Raw genomic sequence first — 27,285 nt, 5'->3', positions numbered from 1 at the left:
GAACTTTTCAGTATACTACCTGTGACTAGTTTAACAGTTGTTATGATTTTAAAAAAAACACTAAACAACTCTCTGCATCTAATGTAGACTGAGCAATACATGCAGGTGGGAGACACAGTTGCTCTGTCACAAAGTTGATCACCCCTTGATGACACAGCCCCCCAGGAGTCAATGCCAAAAACCTGCCTCTTTGCAGGGGGCATTTGGCAGAAGCAAGTAGAAAAGTTGCTGCTGTGTCCGTCATGGTTTTGAGCAATACCCTCTTGGACTGTCCAGCAGTAGTAGCTGATACAGATGGATTAAGATTTTTGCTACATTTAATATTCTCTAGCACCAGTATTTTAGGGAGCCTTGTATGTCAAGGACTGTCTCTGACAGGGTAAAGAAGAAAGGCCATAGAGGACAGCATGAGTGTTGTCTCCAGCTGTGCTCACATGCCTTCCCAGCTTGCTCAGATCATACATTCTTGTTAAAGCAATTAAAACTAATCCAGCTAGGATCAACTTACCCCTCTCAGTTATTACAAAGGTTATATTAATTTAATCCTGTTACATTTTGTCTTAAAGAAACTCTAAATCCAGAGCTGTGACTTGCTTTTCTGACTTTTTCATCTTTTTTTGTAGCTGATGGAGAATTTTTTTTGCTTGAATTTTCAGTTATTCAGGTATTTGATCAAATAAATAGTGGAGAATAAGTCAAAATGAGAGATGTTTTAGATCACTGACCCATGGACACAAACCAAATACAAATGACTGTGCTGAGCAGTGACAAAGCCAGATTTCTGCATGAGAAAATCCATATCATTTTTGAAGAACGAAGGGGCCCCAGAGCAGCTTTTTGTCTGTGTTTAAGATTCAAAAGTAATAATATGCAGCAAGTGCGGGTAAATAAGGAAACACGTACATTTTCTTGACATGCATGAACAGAATGTTCTTTCAATCTATGCGCAAATGCTACGTAATCTGGATCGTCTTTGTTGACCTTCAAATCTGCAAACCACAGGTTGCAGAGGACCTTGTTAACCGGTTACACCTCAATGCCCATGCTGACAAACTGGTGGGAACCTACAGCGCTGGCACAAAAAGAAAGCTCTCTACTGCTGTGGCTTTAGTTGGTAAACCCCAAATACTCTTACTGGTGAGTAAAAGTAGTATTGTGCTTATGAAAAATGGGCTACATTGAATTTTGTTGTCTTGTATGTTGCTCTGAAGAAAATCAGGTAGTTTCCTGATCCGTCAGGGAATAATTGATACACAGATGTACAACTGTCTCCTTTGTTCTGCTATATGAATTACTTTAATTTTATTTTCCGGTGCTCACAAAAATATAAAGTGAAATTGTTGCTGCTGGTTTTTTTCCCTATTTTTTTCTTCCTTCTAGCAATTAGGTGAGCAGAAAAAAAAGAAAGAAAGAAAGAAAGAAAGAAAGAAAGAAAGAAAGAAAGAAAGAAAGAAAGAAAGAAAGAAAGAAAGAAAGAAAGAAAGAAAGAAAGAAAGAAAAAAAAAAAGCCCTCAACACAAATACAGTTGTAGTATTCCGTGGTCCAAATACGTGTTTAATTGAACTGTGTTCTTTCAGGATATTCCTAATTCTTGCTTGGTTGTATTTATTTAATAAATCTGACTAGTTCTTACATTTTGTTGCATTCACAAGTCACACAATCAAGTAATACTTACAAATTATATTAATTTGAATTACTTATCCCAGATTGTTTTGGTTCTTGCATACTACTGCCCATTCAGGCCTGACACTGGCCACTCCAGTGTAAACAAAGCCTTTTGTATTGAAGACCAGGGAGCTAAAAAGCTTTGAGGACTGCATCATTATGACACTACATTCTCTTTCATACCATTGCCTATTGTTTCACTAAAGAATATTGAACACTGCTTTCTTACAACTTGGCTGGGAAGAGTTAAACAGTGCAATTAACCTTTCAAAACAGTCGGGTAGGAAAGTTGCTCCTCGGAGTTGAGAGGAAAACCAGGGCATCCAGGAAGAGGCTGCAGGCTAAGTTGAACCGATAAAATTGATGTTCTCTGGGGTTTGTATTTCAGAAGATTAGATACATTTTGTTGCTTCTAACTGCCTACCAGTGCTTCACTTCTAAGCAAAGATATTTGCATTTTATGCTTGAACTGACCCTGGTTCAGCTAATAAAAGGAGGAGATTATCTTAAATCAGTTGTTTTTCCTGATCTTAGGAAATGCTCCAACTTTTTTTGAATGTCTTTATGACAGTGTACCACTGCAAGTATCTATTTCAGTCTACTTCTTGCTGTAGGACACAGGCTGTTGCATATAGAATGAAAAGAGGAAAGAAAGATATCTAAACATGTCAAATTCTTTAAAAGATTTGTTATCTTTAGAAAGCGAGCAGATCCTAACAGAGTTTTTCAGTATTTCAAAAGGGGTTTTTATTATTATTTTGCCTGAAAGCAAAGACACCAATATAAACTACTGAATTTGCTTCTAAATTGCATCCAGGATCACAGCCATTAATTTGAGCAATATTGTGGGTTGCTTTATGTTTATTGCTTTTTATGTTTTCTTTGCTAGCAATCCACAGATAATGGGAGACTGAACGGAATTTTTTAACCTCTGACATCGGTAGTGAAGCACTAAAATTAGCTTCAACCGGATGTTTTGTGTGCTTTGTGTTAAAAACTTTACTTCCAGGTTTCAGCTGGGATTCCTTGCTGAAAATAACAGGGCAAAGCGATATCTGTCTAACAGGTGCTGACTATCCCCATGGAATTCCACTGGATAAAAAGCAACTGGGAGAGTTTCCTTCTTCTTAGTTTTGTAGTAACAGAGACTGGATTTGTCAGTCAAATGTAGTTCCTTTTGTTTCCATGAGTGGATGAAGTGAAAATTTGATTTAGTGAGGAAAGGAGGAATAGATAAGAAGGGGAAATGTAGATTTTGTAACAGCACGTCTTTCTTCACATAAGCCATCCAAATGGGAAATGGGTTTGCCAGTTGGTTTGCACTGAGTTAATGTTATTTAATCCTGTGAATCTTTCCACTGTGGGTGAAAATTCCTCTTAAAAGGGCTGTAGGAGTAACTGTTACAGGATGTCAAATCCAAACATCTTATCACACACCTGGCTATAGGATGGGCAGTGTAGATGTTTGGGAGCTATAGGACTTCTTCAGTTTTTTGTGATCATGGCAGATGTGTATGCAGATCAGAAATAGTCACCAAACACCTTCAGAAAGAGAGGAAAACCACTTGCAAGCCTTTCTTCTCAAAAAGAGTATATGTATATAATTAAACAGATATAATATAATAAGTTCTTACAACTATACATATATGACATATAAAAATTCATATATAAGATGAAAATTTATAAATACAAATAGATTAGATTTAAATACTGCTTATGTATATATACTTCTTTAATGAAACCTGCTTTCCATAAATGTAGATATTAAACGGTAGGTACTAAAGCAAAATATTGATCAGGGTGTCACTTAAGTGACAATCTGAAAATGTGACATTTAAAGAGACAAATATATGATTTTATTGTGAATTGTGTTAATTCTTCATGCTGGAAAGAACTTGTGGTATGCTTTTTCCATGCTGCTGTGTCATTTTCATTTTTCCTGTAGGATGAGCCCAGCTCTGGGATGGATCCCTGCTCTAAACGCTACCTTTGGAAAGCTATCCTGAAGGAAGTTCAGGATGGCTGTGCAGCTGTGCTGACATCCCACAGGTAAGACCCTTATCCCAACAACCAACCTATTCCTGTGCTGCAGAGGAGTATATTCTGAAAACATGCTCACTTTGCTGTGAAACACAGATTAAGTCTTGAAATTTTATGGTAATTCCTTCTTATCCATGAAAAAGGAACTTATTTAAATCCCAAATATTTTTCATATTTAATTTTTAAAGAATAGAGTGCTGCTACAGGGCTACAGGATGTAATTGATTCTTCTTTTTCCATGCTCTTTTTACTCAGTGTTGTAGTGTCTCTTCTTGCTTGGAACATCAGGTTACTTTTTTGTATCTGGCTACCTTAAAAATCCTTACAAAGGGAGGTGTGAATGAAAAAGTTTTTGATTTTATTAAGCTTCTGCTTTGCATCAGTGAAAAGAGTAGACAATGGCATTCTGAAGATGGATGCATCAGCAGTTCCCTTATGCATTACTGGAAATGGTAGGAGAGGCCCCATCCTCTTAGAAGAGTCCATTTACATTAAATATCTTGTCAATTTTCTGATATGGTTACTGGTATATTGGTTTAATGGAGGAAACATCAATACTGTTTTGTAACATCTATAGTGAAATGAAATAAATTAAAGTTCCCTTTGGTAATATATATATAGTATGTATAATTATATATGAAATTTCTGTAAATAAGAGAGAGATCAAAAAAGCATGTCCAGAGAAGACAAAATTAAAAAATCAATACAGCAATTAAACATCTGGCCAAATGAGATTTGAAGTATAGTTGAATTAATAAAGGAATGTGGCCAAACTTCCTACAATGTTTTCTATTTTAATTTTTTTTTTAGAGATTCTTAAAAAGTATTTGTTGTCCCAGTCTATTATTGATGGAAAAATTCTCCAAAAAGTTTCTAGTGTTTTATTTATGGAAGCTGAATTATGAAAATCATGTACCTGTATTTGATGGCCAAGTGCTTACCAGTACACTCGTTTAGGGAACATGGTTATGCATTGTGAATTCAGCTCAGTGATTTTCAGGGGAAAAAAACCAAAAACAAACTGCTTTGACTTTTCAGTCCAGAATAACTTTAGTTGTCAAACACCAGCTAAAAAGAAGAGACCTGTGATCTCATTACTAATATGATGTAAACAAACAAACAAACAAAATCCATTAAATTGTACTAACTACAGATTTTAGCTCTACAAATGAATGACTTGAAGCAGAAAATAATTACAGTGATACTGCTCACTTTGTTTGCCAGGGTGAAGAAAGGAGAAATTATTTTATACTACCTATACTATATTCTGAAGGCCATTGGGGCTTTGAGGTTATTTACTTGTATAACTACAGGAATTTTACATATGAAGTGTACTTTCATGTATGTCAGCAAATACATGTGTAAGGTATAGAGAGGGTTTGTTGCGTAAAAATCAGGTTTTGAGGAATGTTTGCCTACTTTTCAGAGACAATTTTTTACTTACATTTCAGAGACAAAACTTCTGTTTTAACTGGGGAGGAGTGAGGCTTTATCAACTGCCCCATGAGCCCTAAATTTGTGTAATTTTGCCACAGCTGGGGAGCATTGTGCCAAGGGGAGAATTAAGAGTTAGTGAATTTCCTGATTTGTGGGAAGATGTGTCAGCCCTCTCCCTGTCTCTCTCAGACACAGCAATTTGCCAGCCCTGTCATATTATAAAGAAATTGTTCCTAGGGCAGTAGTTAATTGCCAATGTTCGTTCAGTCAAAGCACTTTGATTTGGACTGGCCCATGGCTGAGGCACACAAGACATCTCTTGTTTAGCTGTCTCAGAAGGGTGTGGGAGGGCACACAGTGAATTGTAGGAACACCAAATATCTTTGAGCCCTCTTTGAGATGATGGGTGCATCCTGACTGCTTCCTTACATCTGAAATGCTTCTTTGAAAGAGCTGCTCACACAATTCTGCATAATATGTAGGGTAGCAGCCCATCTGCCATAAGTTTTACAAGTTAAAGGCACTATTTATCATCGGAAGCAGTCACATCTAGGAGGACCCTGCTTTTCTATTCAGATGCATTTCCATTTCCTGAATTCTGTTTGGATTGTAGTGTTTTGGATCTTCTTTTATCCTGCAATCAGGCTGAGGGTAACTTTTTCTCAAGGCCATGTACTATGCAAAAGAAAGGCTGAGCAGGCTTTTCATTCTTATCCCTTTATCCTTTAGCTCAGAATAATCATAAACAGGTATTAAAGGGAACAACAGAGTTCATGACTCCTTCAGTGGCATTCCTGAGACTGCTTATGAGGCATTTGCCTGTGGTAATGGTACCTTTATATTCTGACCAGAATTGTCCAATTAGTCACGAACTAAAAATATAAATAAAGGTTTAAGGCTCTTGTGGTGGAGACACAGGCTCTCTTCTATCTGTCATGTGCTAATAACTGTTGGTATATACTGATTAGGGTTACAACTTTGACTAGTATTTTTGAAGCCAAAGGTTTTGTGTACCTGTTTGTGCAGCTGTCCAGATTCTTCCACTTTAACTAAAGTTAGGTATAAACAATGTTTATACTACTAATTATTTATTTTTTCCCCTTGATTTATTTTGTAGTATGGAAGAATGTGAAGCTCTCTGCACAAGGCTTGCTATTATGGTCAATGGATCTTTCAAGTGTCTTGGTTCTCCCCAGCACATTAAAAACAGGTATTATACATCAACATCAAATCTTCTGCACCTTTATTCAATCTAAAAGCTGGCTGGATGCTTTAGTAGTGGTAAGGCATAAGCACTAATGATGGCTAAAAACATCTTCTTTTTCCTGCTGTCACTGAAGTTAGAAAAGAGCCAATTAGGATAACTTAGGAAGCTAAATTGACATCTGACATTGTTAAAATGCTTTGTAGTCTGCATTGGTAATTGAAAGAGACAGATGTGCATCTAAAACGAAGCGCTTCTTCACACAATCTAAGGAATACATTGTGAGAATTCAACATGGCGATAAAATACATTTTGGGTCCTTCTGAGAGTTTTTCATAATAGAGAAAGCATTTTTTAACAGGTCAGCAGCCAGTAAGAACATCTATTTTGAACTTTCTCTGCTTCCTACCAAATTCACTGACAATTGCAGATATTTATGCTGTTTTCTGCATCCTTTTCCTGGTGTGCATAAGCCTCTTTTCTGTTTGAACTCTGCTCATCAGTTAATTTAATACCTATTAATGAGGCTGTTTAATTCAGAGGATGAGCTCAAACCACCATAAAGAAAAGAGGATCAGGAGCTGAGGGGAAAGTTGCTGCAACTTATAGCCAGAGCATTTACATTCAGTTGTAAATGTAATTGTTAGGACATGCAGACAGTCAGCTGTGTCAGATGATACAGCTCATTTACAAGCAGCAAAGCTACACTGTTTTCTACTAGCTCAGCACTTAGTTCTCTTAAGTGCAGATGCACTTGACTTTGGGAACAAGCTCTACAGAAATGCTTTGGAATTGCTATCTGACCTGTTTATAAGGCTAAAGTTATGTGCCTTATAACAACTTTTTTGGCTTTCTGGCCTTCCCTTTGGGTAGAACCATGGATCCTTCCTTCACAGCTGCATTAGCAAGATGGGCCTGACTCACACTAGCTCTCTTCCTTACAAGTGTTTTCATGAAGACAAACATTCAGGTAGAGATATTACAATCCAGATAGTAAAAAAACATTGATGTTTGCGTCTCATTCTGATGATTCTGTGGGATTGTAGCCTTCTTTTCATGTTTGCACACCTTTCAGTCCCTATTTGCCTCAATTTCTGGAGGCATGAGAAGTCAAATGATCTTCAGCATTATCTGTTTCATTCATATCTAGGTCTTTGCATTTGCCATTCTATCTCTTCCAAAATTTCTTAGCATAGAATGGCCTGTTATCTCACTGGCTGGAGTAGATTAGTGAGTGTGAAGGCATCCTTTATTTCTTTTCTACGAGAAACAGCTCATATGTAGAGGACAGCATAGCTCAGTATGTAGAGGACAGTGCAGATCTTGGACGGGTGAAAATCCTTTTTGAAGATGTGTGTCCCCCCAGTCAGGAAAGACTAGTATTACTTAGGAACTTCAGTTGAGTGTATAAAGTTAGCTGGGATGAATTTGAGTCTCCCTTTTTTATGTTTCAGATCTGTACTCTGGAGTGGGAACATTTCTGTCTTCTCCACTTGACCCTGAGTGGGCAAAATCAGTCCACAAAGGCTACTTTCCCCTTTATCTTATTAGTGGCTTTTTAATTTTTTTGCCACTTCTGTTGTTTCCTTTAGCAGCATCTTTTCATCTTCCCTCTTATAGAACCAAGTCATCAAAAGCATACCCATAAGTATGCACTGTATTCGTATAAATAAGGCAGTTATTTCTCAATTTGCTGTGCTGTCTCTGTAGATAAACCTCTTTCAGATCACAGAAAATCAATGCAGTAGTATCCTGCTGGAAGTGTCATCATGTTACTTCTTATTGAGATGCAACTAGTAATATTATTGCTATAGAGATAGTCAAATATCAGCCATTCTGGAATCAAGGCTGTATGAGTACCTCTTTCAAGTTCTCTAAAGCAAGGTCATAATAAGAATATTTGGCAGCCATGTTCATGACAATTATTTTTTTAAAAAATCATTGTAACTTTTTAGAAAGCATGCATTCTCTATATTAAGACATTTCATACTATCAGCAGGTTTGTGTTTCATGGCAGTTCTTTAATGTATGTCCATCAGTGACATTCACATGGGAAGATTTGTGCACTTGAGATCGATATTGCTGAGACTTTCTACACACACTGTGCAGCTGAAGCTGCAAGAAGATTTTTCATTTAAGGCAGGACTAAAATCCTTTTAACTCCTAGCCTATTGATTGATTTGGTCTCCAAAGTTTCCATGCTTACTGTTTGGGAACTTACTGAATTTTTAAAAACCTTTAGAACCCTTTATTAAGAAGAAATAGCCGTGATTAAATCCTTTATCAAAGAATTTAATTAAAATCATGCCATTTTCTGAATTTTTTCTGACTGCCTGATACATTTTCTTGTCTGGAAAGAACAAAACCACTGTAGAGAGCACAGTCTTAATGTGTCACATACACATGGCTGTTAAAGCTTGCAGAAAAGACATTTCCATGTTTTCTTTGGAAATCTTTTGATGATTTCTCAGGAGAAGTCAAAGACTGTTCCTGTACTCCTGTTGTTTTGTTTCTTAGTCTCGCTTCCAAACATCCCTCCAACACATGCCAATATGATTGTTTATCATAAAAGCCAGGCTATCACACACCTAATAGTTAAAGTAATTGTTAGGAGATTAAAAAACATTGTAGATTCTGGGCAATTAAAGTTCCAAACTTTTTTGAAGACAATCCCTGGTATACTACCATGTACTGTATGGAGTATTCTTGTGTCTACATGAGATGGGGAAGGGGCAGAGAAGCAGAAATCTAAAGAAATCCCTTGAAATAGTTAAGTTTTAAATTATTTTTAAATCTTCCATTTTCTCACTTTCCACTCCACCTGTGAACATCCTGAAAACCTTCAGGGACTTGGAAGAGTATTGAGTGATTCCTTCCTTCCCTTTTTCCTTCCCTCCCTATGATTTAATAGCCCTATCATTCTCATTGCCATACAGAGCAAAATACTGTTTCTTCTGCAGTGGTAGACTACAAGGATTAGTAAATCTTCACTGCTATTAGGAAGTATCAACCTGGAAGGAAGGATGTTTTCCTCAACCACCTCCACTGATATAATCACCAGTCTCTTCCTAGTGTTTCAGTGTTTTCCTGAAATTAGCACTATTATATTTGTCCCATGTACAGCTTGTTTTCTTTAAATTTTTCTGATTTATAAGCAGCTCTTGACATCCTTAAGTCTGTTTTCAAATTGTTTCTACAAATCAAATTGAACAAATATTTTAAAATCAACAAGTTTCCTGATCTGGCTTCACAGATTGCAAGGAGAGAAATGTAACCACTATATGAATACTTAAACCAAAGCAAACCTTAATACAGCTTTTATTTATAAAAGAATAAATTCCATACTGTAAGAAATAGAAGCATAATTTGATATTACATGTGATTCTATTAGTATGTCTCAAGAATTTCTTTCCTCTTCTAAATGTTGGCACATGTACTAAAATGACATTCTTTCTTCTCTCCTTGTTGAATTCTGTCTGTCTTGATGGAAGTCCTCAAAATTGTTTCATTTGTTTATTCCTTAGTACCATTCCAGCCTATAGAGTCGAGATTATGATCACCTTTTTGATGGATATGTGGTGAAGGTTTAATGGGTCTTCCTTGAGGCCCTGTTAAATTTGCTTCTTCGCTGTGGTGGGAAGTTCAAGGATTCAGCTCTTTCTGTCTGGCTACACTTTCTGCCCTTGGCAGATGTGAAAGATCATAGTCTTGGACTGAGTACAGCTTTGTCAGATGGCAGGACAAAATTCTGCTATGAAGGGTATAGGTGAACTCCAGGAAGATGCTAATGTGAAACATAAATGCTTAATCGGGATGTAAAAGTGATGCTGCTTCTAATGTGTGAGACTTGTTCTATTTTTCCAGCCCTTCTGCAAGCCGGTTAGAAAATGCTCAACCAAAAATGTCCTCTCACTACAAATGTTGATGTTTGGGTTTCTGCTCCCAGCTGCTTAACCTTGACTATATTTATATGTGTTTATAAACAGATTCAAAGTGCCCACAGAGGTTTATCAGTAGAATAGTAAGGGTAAAACTTCTTTAGAAAGGCTTTTTATTGTAGGTGGCAAATTTATAAAGAATATCAAGAAGTTTATTAGGTAGAAGAAGAAAATGAAGGCAAATTTTCAAAAAGTTAACATCTTAGTTCTAGATGTAATTTGTCTGAGATTGATGTGTTAACAGTTGTGCCCATTAAAGCCTAATTTCAGACAACTCCTGCCAATGGAGTAAATTACTCTAAATTGTGAATGGATTACATTTAAATGCTCTCTTCAGTATTCTCCATTATACTTAATGCTTTTTTTGAAAATTTGCAGAAGCATTTTCATGTGAGCTACAGCTGGCCAATTCTCTGGGAACAACACTTTGAATATTATCCTTCATTCTAGGGCCATCTGGACAGACTTCTCGTATCAGAAAAACCCATACCAATTTTTCAGGTGCTGGACATCAAGTCTGTGGTCAAATTTTATCAGCAAGCCATCTGATTAAATTACCCAACAATTAATTCATTTGCTGTAGCTGGGTTAGAATGGAAAACATGCTGGCAGACTATTTATACTTTACCTGTTTTTTTAGAGGTTGATTGAGAATTTTTTATTGCTTTCCTCAAACCTACACATGTAGATTTCTTAAATGGAAAACAGAGGATTAAAATTACAGTTCTCATCAATATTTCAGCCATTGGTGGACACAGTGTTATTAACTGATATACTAGCAATAAGTTTCTTACATGCTATAAAATATAAAAATTAATGTAATTTTCATTCTTCTTGACCAAAAAAAGCTTTCCTCTTGTACATGAAAAATGAATTAAGGAAGTGGATGTGTAATCATGTAATATAACTATTAGTTTATCTTTCCTGAGGAAAGTTTGAAGAAAAGAATATCACCCTGATTTTTCTGAGTTTTTTAAAGCCTTTTCATAAATTTCATAAAATGGAAATAAAGTTCATTAAATGGAGTCAGACTTTTTGGCTACTGTACAATATTAGGAGCAGTTTTCACTTTTTCTCACACATGTAACATAAACAAATCCTTTGTTTTTCATTCCCTGTCCTTTGTTTGCATATTTCTAACCTGAAAACAACTGTAACTGACAGTTGGTCTGGCCATTTAGCTAGGAGGTGAAAACTCCAGAAGCCAATCCACAGCCAGACCCACAAATGTATAAAAAGTAAGAAATAAACAAGCAGAGGGCTTCTCGGCCTTGGCTCAGCCCTGAGCTCTCTAAGAGGAACTCTCTGCCCTGCGAGGTCTCTCATCTCCGTGTGATTGCTTTGTGTATCCCAATCACAAAGAGTTAAAACGTAAAAAACACACAGATTTGGAGTTCAGAATAGAACAATATCTTTTGACTCTGAAAACTTTGTGCAATATTTATTCAGCCCTACTGTGCATGTGCATTAGAATGCTTTTATTTTTGGTCCTTTTATACTGTGTTTTCCATGGGATACTGCGTTGTATCTCTAAATAAATCATTAAATCAGCAGCAGTTAATTAAGATTTCATATGCTCCTCTTTCCCTAGTATGTGTTTTACTAGGAATTATTCAAACATGTCCTTAAACACAGTATTATCAGCAGTTATTTGATCAGGGCTTTAAAAACATCATTTTTGTTTCCCACAGCACTTCTAGGAAACTTAATTTTAAATAATTATTCCCATTTTATAGAGGAATAACCAAACATTGGTGCTAAAGTTAAAAGGTTTGGGTAGTCCATCTGAGCAGTTTGTGGCTAAATATTTACATTGTTCAACATAGCATTCAAAACAAAACTAGTGTTACATTCAGCTGTAGCTGTGGGTGTTCCAGAAGGCACTGTGAATTGCTCCCACTGACTGGAGCCCTTCCTCTCCAGGTGGGCCCTTAACAAGACAGGAAAGCAGTAAAGAAAGATGTGGTCTAAGTGAGCTACCACAGACCACACAGGTATATGAGGATGAAAGGGTAAGATTTGGTTCCCATTGGTGTTCCAGAACTGTGAAGCACTTTAGTCCTTTTTTCTTCCCTTTTCTCATCAATCTGCTGTCCTATTTGCAATGTTTTCTAGGCACTGCAGCAAGTAAAGCCACTTGTCGGAGCAGGTAGATCCAGTATATCTTGTAAGGCATTCACAATAGGCACTTCATGACAAGGTGCTGTGTGATGATGCAACTGAAATTTATTATATAAAGCAAATATAACTGTGGTTTAAATTTTAATTTTACATCTTGTCTCCGTTAAACACTTTTTAACTTGAGTTTGACCTTGAGGAATTGATAACGTCTTTTAATAGATATTTTAGTGTGTAATACCGTGATCACTATGTTATTAAAAAAGAGTACATGCAAACCCAGTCATACCAACACAATGTTAATGTTACTTACTCCTGCCTTTTCACTGTTGACCCCAGAAGGTGCTTTGAAGAAACAGTTCGGGTTCTTTATAGGCTGTACCATCACCTTTACAGAGGATTACAACACTGCTGCTCCTTTTTCTCTGGAAATAAATTATATAAATAATACAATAATTAAACAAACAAACAAACAAAAAAACTGATACTTGCCATTATGTGCAGATAAGCAAGCTCAAATACAGAGAGATTTTGTGCATGCACATATAAAAACAATTAAAGAGATATTTTGAGGGTTTCACCACATATTGGGGAAACGCACCTAAGAATTTAGAAGTGCAGAGAGCAAGGCAAAGTTGTACCCTGCACTACTCATAATCTGGGACTGTCACTGTTATGACAATTATATTATTGAATACAGAAATTAACTTCAGATGGTTTGATATGAAAGCCTGAGTGTGTGTGATCAAATAGTGCATGTACAATATACCTGATTGAATGTTAGTCATCATTTACATCACTGTTTTCATGTTTCTATTGTTACCCTGGAAAAATCATGATTACTTAAAAAATGATGAAACAAACTCTATGAATAGTACATAGAAGAGAGATTTTATAATTTATTTATGTCTGTTTGTTTGCATCTAATCAAGTTTATCTGTTCAGCAATGCTGAGATTCTGAATAAATGGAGAAGGAAATCCCATTTTACAAGTGACAGGGCATTTGCATTTGTTTTTAGCATTTTTTTTAAATACATACATTTGAAAATTAATTACCTTTTTATTGACTGTGCTTGTTTTTTAATAGGTGAAATAATTAAGTACATTGTGTGAGTTAAACTTATCTTAAACTGTGATAAATTTGTTTTAATAATTTTATTTCAATTTTATTTTCTTTTTTTCCAATGTTTTACAAAGTGTTTTGTTTTCAATGTTGTTCAAGATTTGTTCCGTTTGTAAATTGTATTTGTGACTAAGGCTGTGAGAGGAATGACCGGGATGTGTATCCCATGCTTCAGCAATTATACTGGTGTAACTAAGTTATCTTCCTGACATGAGGCCTATTTTAGCTTAAACGATTCCATGATTCTATTTACTTAGAGAAAGTGGAACCATATCTGCCTGCAAATGAATATAAACAAAAATAGAGGGATACACAGTGCAGTAGAAGATTGTTACCTCTCTTTGATTTATAGGATATATTCTAAAAAGTGCAATTCCTTGCAGACATTAAGTGCCAATGTTCTCTTTGCTTTTTTTACCTCTTTATCCAATAATGTTATTTTGAAGCAATCCTTTGATCAAACTAGTGCACACATGAAGTATGCACATTATATTTCCATCAGTAAACTTTCTGTGAGCTGTAATTTTTTTGATGTATATATATATATATATATATATGTGTGTATATATATATAGCACAACATTCTCCAAGAAATGTACTCTTTGATTGGTGGGGAAAAAAAAAGCATATGGGTGATTAGATGCTTTTCTTATTCCTTAAAGTTTAGGAAACGGGGCCATGTTCTTAATTTCCTGAGGTCACATTCAGCAAATTTTACTGGGTAAATAGGCTTTGGGAAGAGTATGATTTGATGAGCTATTTATTCTGGACCTGCTGTAACTTAATACAGTGTTTTCAAAGTTTGGTTTTGTTCATTTGTAGACTGTAGTTTTCCCCATGAGATTAGATGGCCGCCGATGGCAAAAGTAAGAGTCTGCTCTCTGGCACCGAGTTGGATATTACAGCTTTTATTTTCAAGTCCTGCTCTGCTTTGCTGGAGACCTTTCTCGATGACTCGCCGGTGCCACAGAGACCTGGCCCCCACTCCGTTGGGGCTTTTTCCCCCAGGGGGCTGGGCCCAGAGTCAGGGCCCAGAGGCACCACCCAATCAGGGAGAAATGGGAACGGAACAGAGTTAGGTTACATTTCAGTGTGGGGGATAGGCACTGCTCGGCAAGGACAGATCACATGATACATAGAAAAAACATTACAAATCCGATGAAATATAAACCCAATTAATGCATTACAACAGTAGACAAGCAAACTTTTAAGACTTTTAAATGAAAACACCTTTTTTTTTTTTTTTTTTTTTAAGCAAATAAAAGTGTGCCAATAGTATACTTTCTTTTTCATCCTCCACATTAAAACGGTTTTTATAGGTCAAGCTTAAGGAAAGTCACTCTGTTAATTCCTTTAGGGAATCCTTGTGACCAAATGCCAAATGTAGGCTCAGCTATGTTTCAACAAGGACTCTTGTCCCCATTCAAAGCTCTGAACCAGGGCCTCCAAGGAATGGGGAGAAGGGAACATTGAGGAGCGACTCTGCCCCAAGTGGCAGCTCCTCTCCTTGATATTCATGAAAATTTTCAGCCTTTGGGCTACTAAATCCACTTCCATTACCATTGTAAGGTTAAAAGAGGACCAGGAAAGCATCCAGGGGACTTCCTCATCACTATAGATTTGGTTGCACTTTATTTCAGTGTGTGACTGGAGCTTGTGTAGACAGATGTCTGAAGTTCATTTACATAAACTATTTTTGTACTGCTGGCAGTGTGTCTGTGGGGCTGTAGAGCCATTCTGAGAACTGAGGAAGTATTTGGGTGATTTACCCAGGCTGGCCTCCTCTTGGTGACATTTATACCAAAAGAAGCCTGAGGCCAGGTCCAACACCTGCTAGCACAGTATTCTCTCTCTGAAAGCGGTCAAGAGGTAAAAGTACCTCTAAAAGGTCAAGAGGAACAACATGAGCACAGGAAGTTACTTTAGCACATTAACCAACCACCTTCAGCAGTTTCTTTTATAGAGACTTAAGTCAGAAGTGATTTTAGTGGATCCCCACCATGAGTTTTTCTGGTCTCTTATTAAACTCATGCCAAGTTCTGACATCTAGCACATCCCATGTCATTAAGTTGTACAGTTTCTCTACACAGTGTAAGGAAGATTACTTCATCTTACTGATTTGGCATTTCTTTTCCCATAATTTATGTCCTCTGCTCTTACATGAGAAACATATGAGTGAAGAACTATTTCTTATTTTCATTGCTTAGTCACATTTCTGCGTTCCCTAAAAATACCTCTTGACCACCTTGTCATCTTTCTTTCAGGATGAAAAGTTCTAGCCTATTTAGTAATTCCTGGTATGGAAATATTTCCATTCCTTACTACCTTTTTATGTTCCTTTTCCTCCCTTGTTATCTGAGTGCTCAGATACCTTGAGGACCTATGTAAATTAAAGGTGTGGAGTTCTTGTAGTTCTTGCTAACCTCCTGCTTCTGAAGCTGATGCTGCTGTTAATCAGTCAAGTTAATTAGTTTATAGTCAATTTGGGAATTTTTATTTTAGCTTCAGTCTCACGTTGGCATTTTAACAGAAAAAACACTCAAGAAGGTATACTCCCAAAACCACTAATGAGGTTAAAGTCAAGCATGAACTAGTAGTTAGACTGAGGAAGAAGAGGAAGAATAGAGAGAAGAAAAATACTTTATTTTGTCAGAATATGTGGTTTTGTGTGTTTATACAAAAATAGATATTGAGGTGTTGTTAAAGTAACATGGCAGTGCACAATATGTTCCCTGTTGAATAGCTTTGAAGAAATGAAGATTCTTTTGCAGCAGATGGCTGCTGAATGAGTCTGCTGGCTCAGCTTAGGCCATTCTAATTATAATGTCTTCCTCTTTAGGTCCTGAACTATCAGGTACTGAAGATTTGGTCTTAACAGTGCTAATCAAACCAGATTGTGGTTTTCTCTGTAATTCCACTTTGGGTTTCTGAATTAATTAAATTGTCTGAACTGGGGAGGAAAACAGAGTGAACAAAATGGTCAACTCAGTTTCCATTTCCTCAGTGCACTGCTGACAGCAGCTTGCTGATTATAGCAGGGGGAAATGTTTATTGCTGATCAGCTTACTCTATATGGGGAGCTCTTGTACTAAAATGAAGTATAAAATCAAGGTATAGAAGCATCATAACTCGACTAGCCAAAAGAAGAAAATATTTTAAAGCTTTTTATTGGTGCCATGCTGACGTTTATGCCATTCACAATTTAGAACTAAACCAAAGTTACACAGATTCCTCTGTCTTTGCTAATCAGAATTTTGATTAATTTTCTTTGGAAATTTCATTGCATACAGCAATTTCATTTTATGAGGCTGTTGAATGTCTCATAAAAACCAGCATTTTTCAAACTGTAATTCAATGGTCGTTGTATAGAAACACCAAAATACTGATCAGAATCAATGATCTCTAGTAAAATGTTGCCTCAGGTTAGCTGTCAACTAAATTGAATACCCTTGTTAATTATATCCATCTTTGTAACAACTTTTTTTTATTGTCACATGTATTTTTTTCAGGGATGGTGCTATGCATTTAAAACATTTAATTAGAGGTCTGTTTAAAACTTAGTAAATCATTGCAAAGCAAATCTGCCAGACACTGCTTTGGATTCCACCTAATTCTGGATCCCCTTGATGAATCAGCACTGTTCGTCTGTCAGGCTACACACTCCAGTAAATATTTAGTACCCTGCTCGTTGGACTCAATACAATTTAGTTCATGAAGCATCCTTCAGGAACCAACAGACATAAGACTGCATGAGGATTTTTCTTATTTCAAATAGTTCAGTGATTGCATTTGACTACAATAAAAAAAATGAACAAACCAAAGAAAAAAACCAACAACAAAGAAAAACAACCCTCATAAAAGCCCACAAGCCAACCAAAGGCTAAAAATCCCTACTCTCATTTATCTGTAATGGGGATTTTAATTTTTATGCAGAAGCTGACACTGTTTCGTGCTACATAAAAATTTTGAACTTTTGTTTGAGATCCTTGGAAATTGTATTTTGAATTCATGTGAAATTCTTAATAGAATAAAATCTGCAGTCTATTTTATTTCATTGTGGAAACTTACAGTGCTCTTAAATCAATGTAGACTGTTCCTTATAACAACAGAGTTTCTGACCCAACGCAAAATAAAAATTAACATACTTACATTGCTATATACTTATTATAGGTGAGGAACATGTGGTGTTTCATGTGGAATGTTTCACTGGGAATCATTCATACGCTGCTTAAACTGGACATATATCTCAAAATAGTTCTATCTTTTTTTACCTTTTGATTGATAATTTTTTATGTATTGAAGTAGGAAAACATTGTAGATTGTGCTGTGATATATCCTCTGCTTTGACATGAAATGTGCTTCTCACCAGTCAGACCCAATTAAGCCAGCCACTGCCCTGAATCATGAGCTGTGCACAGGAAAGACACGAGACAGAAGGGTTTTGGCACAAGGGCATATTACAGAGGTAATCACTAGGAACCAAACAACTGGAATAAAGGATTTGGCAATGAGTAATTGCCACGCTGGAGAATGAAGAAAAAGGAGTTATGCTGGAATGAAGGACATGGAGGTGATGGTCAGTGGAAAGATAGAGGAAGTGACAGATTTCTGGGGATACATGGGCAGTGCTGCCCAAGCTCACTGTCCTCCTTTCAGCTCTTCCTTTCTGTTGCTTACCGGTAACAGGGAACAGCAGTGGCAGTGGAAAGCTCTTCTGATTTGGCTCCTGCTAGTGTTTTCCCTCAGCAATTAACCAAGAAGGAGAACCCAAAGGAAGGAGGACATGTAGCAGCAAAGGAGGAAAAGGGTGCAGCACAATCCCTTTTTGTCCCATGTCTCTGCTGAGCTCTGTCTGTGCACCCCAGTCTGGGGACTGGTGCAGCACAACCTCCATTGATGAAGAAATGTGCATAAGAACATGGTTGTCATTTCAGTGTTCACTGGTTTATTGCAACTTTCCCAAATAATCATCAGCAGTGAGTAAAGCTAATAAAAATATAGTGTTGGTTAGATTGCCTGTACTTAAATTTTATCACATTTGTGTTGAGAAAGAGAAGTTCATTTTCTAAGTTATTCTGAGAGACATTGCATGGTCATAGAGACAAAGAAAATTTGTTAACTTTTCTGTCTCCCTAAATATCCCTACACTTGCCTTTGCATATCTTTAGAACACTATTGTATTCACACTGCTGAAATCTGCTTTTGAAGGTGCAGCTTTGTAATCAGTTTTGAAAAATCGTGCTACACACCCATTTTTTTGTTAGTAAAGTTGAAGGGTTTTTTTTTTTTTTTAGTATCTGTGATTTGTAATCTTCATAGTTTTATACTGACCACTAAAGCAACATAGCAATTAAAGCATAATTTACTTAACAAAAGTTCAGATATATTGAGTAGTGAAACACACCAGTAATTTAAAATTAGGCATAACATGCTTATTGTCTGTGTTATTATTAATTTTAAAACTTTCTCATTGAAATTCTGTTGTTCAATAACATTATAGTAAAATCACAGTGATAATGCAGTAGGCATGTGTGATATTTGATATAATAATGTGAAAAATCAGTTGAATCAAATGTTCTTTTCGTCATGATGTCTTCATGGATTTATGCATCTCATTCCCAGGTTTGGAGATGGTTATTCTGTCAAGGTTTGGCTTAGCAAAGAAATAAGTTATGGAAGAATGATTTTGGACTGTCTGCAACTGCATTTTCCTGGAACACAATTTAAGGTACACATAAAACTCCTTGTTGTAGTACATGGCAGGATTAACTTGGGTAAGAACAGTATGTATATGTTTGGATATTTACATGTTTGGATATATTGATATTCTTGGAAAAAGTACAGATGAATATCCCTTTTATTTTTCTATTAAGCAATTCATAAAAGATGGATTTGTGATGTTGGTTAAATCAACTCCAGACAGGCATTTAGGCAATGTAAATAAAAAGATCTTTTCTCTGACTGAAAATTTCCTTTTGTTTTTAATATTGATGAAGTTGAACTCAAATCTGTGTTCACCTGAAGTAGGACTACAGTGTAGTCACTAAGAGTATTTGCTTTGATTGCTGTCTAATAAGGCCCAGAGTTGATAAGTCTCAGCCTTTGATTCTTTGGTTTAATACAAAGCCTTATAAAAGACCTATAGCAATTATACTTCAGTAAAAACTCTCAAGGGCTTTTACTTTAACTGTGTCTAGGAGAAGAATCATGGAAAGCATTGTCTATCTTAGATATGAACCTCTTTGTGTGTATAATTCTGTATTCAGCTCAGACCGTTGTGTGTCTGTATTTGCTCAGCCTTTTCCCAGACTGCATTGTAACAGCACTAGTCTGTCAGATTAAAATTGCCCTAAAGTTTTATATCTTTTAGGAGATTAACAAACCAGCACCTCAGAATACACACAAAATCTGTGCTCTCTTTGAACCGCTCTTTGTGCTAGGAATGTAGACAAAATGCGCTCTTTTTTAAAAGCTCATATTTTTTGTATTAATTGCAATAAGAGCCTATTGAAGTTAGACTGATTATAAACAAGTGTAGCTTCATCACAATGTACATTCACTTTAATCTGTTTTTTTAATTTTTGCTTGTTTTCAGGGACAACATCTTAACCTGCTCGAGTACCATATACCAAGAAGTCAGGGTTGTTTAGCAGAGCTTTTCAGAGTCCTAGAGAATCATAAAGCTTTTCTCCAAATCAAACATTACTCTATTAGCCAAACCACACTAGAGCAGGTACTTTATAATTTTTCTTTCTTTTCTTCCCAGCACCCATACTTTCCCAGACCCCATGCTTTTTAATTTTTTTTATTTTTTTTCCCTCTAAATGTGCTGTGTATTTGTAGTTATTGATGTAGAATATTCTATCTTTTGCTGGGTCACCTGATTGCATGCAATACTCCAGGCCACCTCAGGTCACACAGTGATTCCATGCCCCACACTGCTTTTACGCTGGAGGTGAGCACAGTAAAAGCATCACATCAAGCCACATACTTGTAGTGTGCACAAACATAATCTCTGCTTAGATGAATCTGGAGTTTTGTGGTTGAGAGACAATCTTGGAGACAAGGTGGAACTGTGAACCACCACCTCCACAATCCAAAAGTTGGGATCTTACCAATATCCTTGAAAAGGCTGAACTGGTCTTTGTAAATCGTGGTAAACCTTAGACTTTCAGAACATTTTCCTGTGAGAATTTTAAATGCCCAAACAGATGGAAGAGACCCAGCAGCTAAAGACTGTGAAATTCTATTGTGAGAAAAAGAACACATGATGGCAAGAATCAGATTTTTGGGTGATTGTGATGTGTTACAGCATCTTCATATGCAACTGCTTGTTATTCATTCTGCAAATTGAGAGGCACATCTAGTCAAAATATTAATTTTCTATGATTGATGGTGTGAATTTGTTCCTTTTTCCCATGTGCAAATCATTTTTGAAGTACTCTGCTCTATGCTGTTCCACTAACTACTTGTAAGTGATCTATTCACTGAGTAACTGCATATAAGATAATTTAGCCTGCTTCTTCAGGCATTGTTCTCTCAGGTTTACTTCCTCTCAATTTTTCATGGTGATGTATCACCTCAGTCACCTACTACTGCTTCCTCTCCCTGAGTGTCAGTTTTAAACAGGAAAACAGTGTAACAAGCAGCCTTATAATGCACCCCAAGTTTGTTTGCATATGAAGAAGATCATTTGAATGAAGAAGAGCCATTTTTCCCTCTACATGCCTTGCTGTGAAATAGTTGTGCAATTAAAAATGAAACAAGTCTTTATGAAGGAAGGTCTGTGTTTAAAAAACCCAAGCCAGTTCAAGGAGGCACATTGGTTGTTGAATCAAAAGTGCTTTCACCTTGAAATATTTGCACCCCTATCTGTAATAATAATTGTCAGAAACAACAGACTCAGATTCTTTAGGTATGTCATTCAAAGACAATTAAAACCATTGCTTCATATTTACTTTTGCATAAAATGTATTTTTCTTATCTTGGTAACTCATTTTACCATAATTTTTTCATTTATCAACCCCTGTGGTAGCTGGAGGGGGGAAGAGGAATTATTTCTAGAGTTTATAAAACATGTTTTTAGAGGGGTTCCCTCAACATGAGTTATTAAATATTTTGTCAAAAAAGCTAAGGAGAGCAGCTAAGAAATACCATCAACTATATCCCCAAAGTCTGAATTCAAGTGCTTTTATTTTGAAAATCCTACTTTTTATCATGTCTTGCAGGTATTCATTAATTTTGCAACACAGCAACAAGGAGTCTTGCATTCTTCACAAGGGTCTCCAGTTGTTCATCATGATTGTCTCCCAGTCTAGGCTCAGAACAAGATACAGCTTCAATATAACTTATGCCTGTGTGTGTGTTTGCATATATGTACACACAAGCTACATGCAATAACTTTTGAACTGTGAACAATTTGTGTGTGATAAACAAATAGTAGAAGCAGAGGTGAGTTTTAATCCGTAGGCCAGTAGGAATGGTACCAGTTCTTGGTTAAGTAAGAAACTGCCAAAAAAATAATGTTTTCTTAATTTAACTGGAATTTTAAAATACAAATAGCCTACTTAATGCAGAGGAAAAAAAAAAAAGGCTGATCTGAAATGTCAGTACATAGTAGATTTTTTTTTTTTTTTTGATGTTGTGGCTCTGCAATTGACTATAGTACTTTCTTGCATGCACACTTACTATCGAATTTTTACATGATTAGGCAAGAAAAAAACAATTAAATGGTAGCAATAGCTTGGCTATCACTCAGTATTTTTATTTTATCACACAAATTGGGATATTGAGAGCCTTTTGATTTCCCTGTTAATTCAGTTGTGTGTTGTGACAAGCTAAATTAACCTTTTTATTGTATAAAGGATGCACTGTATATCCATAAGGCTTTATGTTAATGAGGTTATTAGTGTACTAGCCTAGTCTGCCTTCCAGTTATCTTAAGTAAATTTAAAAAGTTTTCATAAATCATACTTGACAATGAGCTTTCCCTTAAGCCTGCAGGTTGCTGCTGGAAGTATTCTCAAGTACCTTCTTAATGACTTTGTTTTTTTCATCTTTTTGTTTCCTTTTTCTCCAAAGAATCTTTCAAAATGCTGTTTAACAGGAATGTTAAAGGAAAATAAGATAAACATTCAGAATGTGATCAATAAACTTCTCAATAAATATATTATGATCCTAGATACTTCAGACAAGGCCATGATCTTCAGCCTTTACTTGTGTAAAATAAGTGAACATTTAATGAATAAAAGCTCCTTGTATATTGTGCTTGGAGAAAAAGGTATGAACTTTTTTTGTAGTAAGTGGATGCCTCATCCACAAGTCTTTGATGCTCCCATGAAATTAGCTCATGCCACTTTTACTAGACTACTACCCTGTCAAATATTTGATACTGTAGAACCAGTGACTTAGAAGTTAATTGCTGCAATATGATTTTGGGTGGCCAGTGGCAAGGGAAGTTCACTTTGAGATAGAAGAATTTGATTTTAAATAGCCAATATTGCAGAGCTGCTGCCATAATTCCCTGCTGTACAAGGATGAAATATTTTTAAAAATGTTTATTTGTGTTTCAGGCTTTGCAAGCTGACTTAGAAGACTGTTTATTGAGGCTTGATTTGTTCATGTTGCTTTCACACATTACATTTTTTTAAAATCAGGAATTCAGGTTGCCTAGTTCACAAAAGATGAGATTAAGTTCTTTAAAAATAAATAAAACCCTAAAGATTTACAGGCTTTGTCTGCATGTACATATGGATCAGAGTGAGTGAGCTTATGAAAGTGGAATCATTGGAATACATTGGTATAATATCAGAACTCTGCCACACTACTCAGGACCTAAAGCACCTAGGAACCATTAAACCCCAACAGCCACCACCCTGGTAGAATTGCCGTGGCACAATGGGATGTCCATATTTGATGTGAAAACAGTTATCTTCAATTTCTTCATGAGGCTGGGAGTGGAATGTTTCTAAGGTCCCAAATTAGAACAAAAAATAGTCAATTTTACAAAGCAGAGTGTGAGAGAAGTAGTGGACATTAAAGAGAAAAGAAATCAGATGCAGATAATTTGGGCAGAAATGGAAAATATGCCATCATTGAAGTAACCTGCTTAATTTCAGCACCTCAGGATGAAGGAAACTCAGTGTTCAAGGAACAGCCAAGGATCTCTGAGTCGTAGTCTGAAATCACTCAACAGAAGAACATTTCTGTATCTCTTAACTGAAAAAAGTAGAAGGAAGGTATGGCAGTCACATACACAGGGCTTTTTGGTTTTTTCTTTTGTTTTTGTTGTTATGTTTAGACCTGTAGATCGCTGATATTCTGACTGATAGATTTTCTTTGGTTGTTATAAACTAATAGCTCTGTCTCAACCACCACAAGTCCTTAAAAAGATGATGATATGTACTGAAGGAAATTTAGGGATTTTGGAAAGGAGATGGCTCCAGTCCTTGCAGTATAAGGCAGTTGAGCCAAAAGATGTGATTTGTATGAAATTGTGAAAAGAGTGCTTGTTCCTGCTGAGGAAGGGTGTCAGGCTGTTGAATTAATAAAACAATCCTGCAGTTTGCTTCAACCAAGAAAAACATGAAAACATACAAGACTCACTGTGGTGAGACTGAAAAATTGTAGCCTAGCTGAATGTTCAGATAGGGGAGCTTCTTCAAGTCTTGGCTGTGTAACACTAATTAAATGCCACTTTTTTTCTGATTAAAATATGAAAGATTATATTAGTTTAGCAGATGAATACAGTAAATAAGGCTTGCTTCAGACTGATGGTTGAGTAAATTCAGTTAACAGTGTTTTTCTTTTTTTAAATTACTTCATATGCATCTCAGGAGACCCAATTTAATTCAGGCAAGAAGCAATGTCTGTCTACCAATCCTTTATGAGTAAAGAAGGTCAAAATCTAATTGAGTGCCAGTGTACCAGGTTCTGTCTCAGAGGATATTTTCCCTTTCTTTAACTTGTGGCATTCCTAATGTATGCAAGTTTCAACAAAAGTGTTTTGAAGATTTTTGTTTCATTCATTTATTTATTTATCAAAATAAATCATTTAACTTAGGAGTCTGGACAGAAAAGGTCAATTATATATTAATGATGAAAGAATCCTTGAATTTATAACATTAAGAAATAGCTCTTCTTTTAACAACTCTGGATTTGGAATCAATCTGAGGATTTTAAACAATACTTTTCTTGTGTGGTTCTTGTTAGGAAAGTTTCATTTTATTTCAGCTGGAAATTTCTCTGACTATGAAAGTAAGTCCTTCACCCTGAATGATAAACTAGAGTTAAGCTTAAAATTATAAAATCAACTGAGTGTCTGAAATATTCAACACTCAAATTGGGAAGACGATAGTCATAGTTTTAAGGGACTATTCCACAGTCTAGGTCAAAAGAAGGGCTTTGGCCAACCTTTGAGCAGATTATTTCAGGCCCTTTTTAAATTTTCATGTAGTAGTAGAATGTTGTGACCAAAAATAAACAGTAGGTCTGAATTTTAAATCAAAGTACCACATGTTCATTTGGGTTGAAGGGTGATAGTATTAGTGGACAGGATGGCAAAACTCACAGATTGCCACTTTGAATATGGATGCATATTAAATTTCTGTACAGATTTTTTTCTTCTGGAAAGAGAGACCTTATTCCTCTGGTTTGGTTCAGTCATGACCAGAGATGATAAATTTTGCCCAGGGTAGTGAAAGATATATATATAATATGATTTCCAGCAAAGGAATTGTGTACCTTTTGAGCTTGCTTGTCCTTGTGAAATTTGAATTCACTGGGGTCTGAAATCACATAAATTTGGAAGTTGAATCGAACTCTTACTGGAACTTCTCCTAGATCTGTCTAAAACCAATTTAGGTAAGGATATTGCTTTCCTGGTCTTTTCCTAGTAAGTAGTAAAGCTGATACTCCCTTTGATTCAGTTGAATATGATCTAATCTTTTTATGTCAGCATTTTCAGTTTTTCTTTCTTAAGAATAGGGAGATCAAAGCTAGCAGCAAAAAGATCTTACTTGAAGTGATTGAGAGCTGACTAGCTCAGATCTACAACAGCTAAAGAGAAAATGTTTCCCGAGTTGTGTATGAGATCCTTACATTACAAGTAGAACTGATGCTGTTGCAGGTGCAATGGGGGTGGGCAGCAGGTACAGAGCAGAAATCCCAGCTATCTCATTCTTGAGCAGAAAACAGCAATCTGCTGCTATCAACAGGCCAGGTACTGCTGAATGTTTTAGCAGATGAATTCTCCATGCTGAATAATGATATGGATCACTGAAACAAATCAAAGCATCTTTCTTCTTTATTAATTTTTTCTATCACATTCTAATATTGTTCCAGCAGTTGTCTTCGTGCATATTGCTACATGGAGTTGTGTGCTGGGAAAAATTCTGACTCCTTTCACAATGGCCCTGTAAAAGCCATGATCAGATTCTGCACTGTAGAGGTGTATGCACATCTTTAGCTTAGGCTAATCAAAGCACCAAGGTTCATATCTGCTAGCTATAATACACAAGTGGAGAAAAAAGGAAATATAAGCTATATAAGCAAAATTTAATAGGTGAGATTTCCATGTGCAACTGATTTTTTCCAGCTATAGAACACCACACATACATCATTTTGCTGCCTGTGCATGCTGCGGGCAATTTAAAGAAGTTTCTTGGGAACAACTGGTAATGAGGTGCCCAGCAGAAAAAGACAGGATCCTCTAACATGCAGCAGTATAAGGTAAGATCAAACAGGAATCCTTTCAACCTCTTTTTGAGGCAATAAATGCTGGTTAATAGTAAAGTGTAATGCGTGTAATTCGAGAAAAGTATCAGAAACACTTTCATCCTTCATCAGTGTGTGTTGAAACAGTGAAATGCAGACTTTATTCCATATATCATTTTTACATCACTCTTAATCCTGTTCTACTTACTTTGCTATATGGAATAACCAGACACCCAAAAATCTTCAAGAGTTCCCTCAGACTAAAATATTTTGAAAAGTGATTCAACTCCCACCAAATGTGAAAGCTTAAGACTTATATAATTATATCTCAGTATGTGAGTGAAGGAGTATGTGACATTTATGCTGAATCAAATGGAATATGCATGTAATGCTCTAGCTGAGGAGTTGTAGCCATCTGATACTTTGTAGCTAATGATAATTGTCTAATAAGAAGAACCTGAAATTGTTTTCATAGAAGTCTGTTATAAATAATTCTGTTTGCAATGTGTGAATACAAAATAGATTGAATCTAGCTACAAGAGTATTCTCAGTGTGTGAAAGGTAAGAATCAAGGTCATACACAGCACGTTGAAGTGTTGTATTGTTGGGGTTTATTTTGCCTTTCAAAGATATCTAAGTGATTACAAGTGGCACTTGTCAGTGGCCAGCTACACACTGAAAGTGCTTATTTATGGCCCAGAGCTGAGGCTGTTTACATGCTGATAAATTAGTCTCTTTTTTTTACTACCTGCATGTTGTAGACAAACTGGCAATTAAATTCAGTACATAAAGTTATATTTTGAGGTCTTTGCAAGCTGTGCTCTTAAAAATAGATTTTCTGAGTGCTCCACAACTGGGTAAAATAGATGTATTTAGTATTTCTATATATAAAATGTTAAGTAACTTTTGAAAATAGTCTTTGCAGAAATGTCTGAGAAATTGTTGAGTTTTTCTTATATATATAGATTTCTACCTTAAATCTAAGTGCAAATAAAGGTGTCTGTAATTATATGTTTTTAATTGTGAAATGTATAGATTTAACTT

General features: G+C 36.0%; 1 protein-coding gene across 1 annotated transcript in view; it reads left to right on the top strand.

The window, feature by feature from the left end:
• Positions 1-22,990, top strand: part of ABCA13 (ATP binding cassette subfamily A member 13) — a 159,638-nt gene extending 136,648 nt beyond the window's left edge. Inside the window, exons 46-51 of the mRNA XM_040054983.1 lie at positions 1,003-1,137; positions 3,612-3,715; positions 6,261-6,353; positions 19,150-19,255; positions 20,123-20,260; positions 21,756-22,990. Of these exons, the coding sequence (XP_039910917.1) occupies positions 1,003-1,137; positions 3,612-3,715; positions 6,261-6,353; positions 19,150-19,255; positions 20,123-20,260; positions 21,756-21,845 (666 nt within the window). The 3' untranslated portion in view covers positions 21,846-22,990. The remainder of the gene's footprint in view (positions 1-1,002; positions 1,138-3,611; positions 3,716-6,260; positions 6,354-19,149; positions 19,256-20,122; positions 20,261-21,755) is intronic.
• Positions 22,991-27,285: the final 4,295 nt, after the last annotated feature.

This window comes from Hirundo rustica, chromosome 1 (assembly GCF_015227805.2).
Source record: "Hirundo rustica isolate bHirRus1 chromosome 1, bHirRus1.pri.v3, whole genome shotgun sequence".
Classification (NCBI taxonomy): domain Eukaryota; kingdom Metazoa; phylum Chordata; class Aves; order Passeriformes; family Hirundinidae; genus Hirundo; species Hirundo rustica.
Note: the sequence above shows the minus strand (reverse complement) of the source record. Positions and strands in the feature narration are given on the sequence as shown.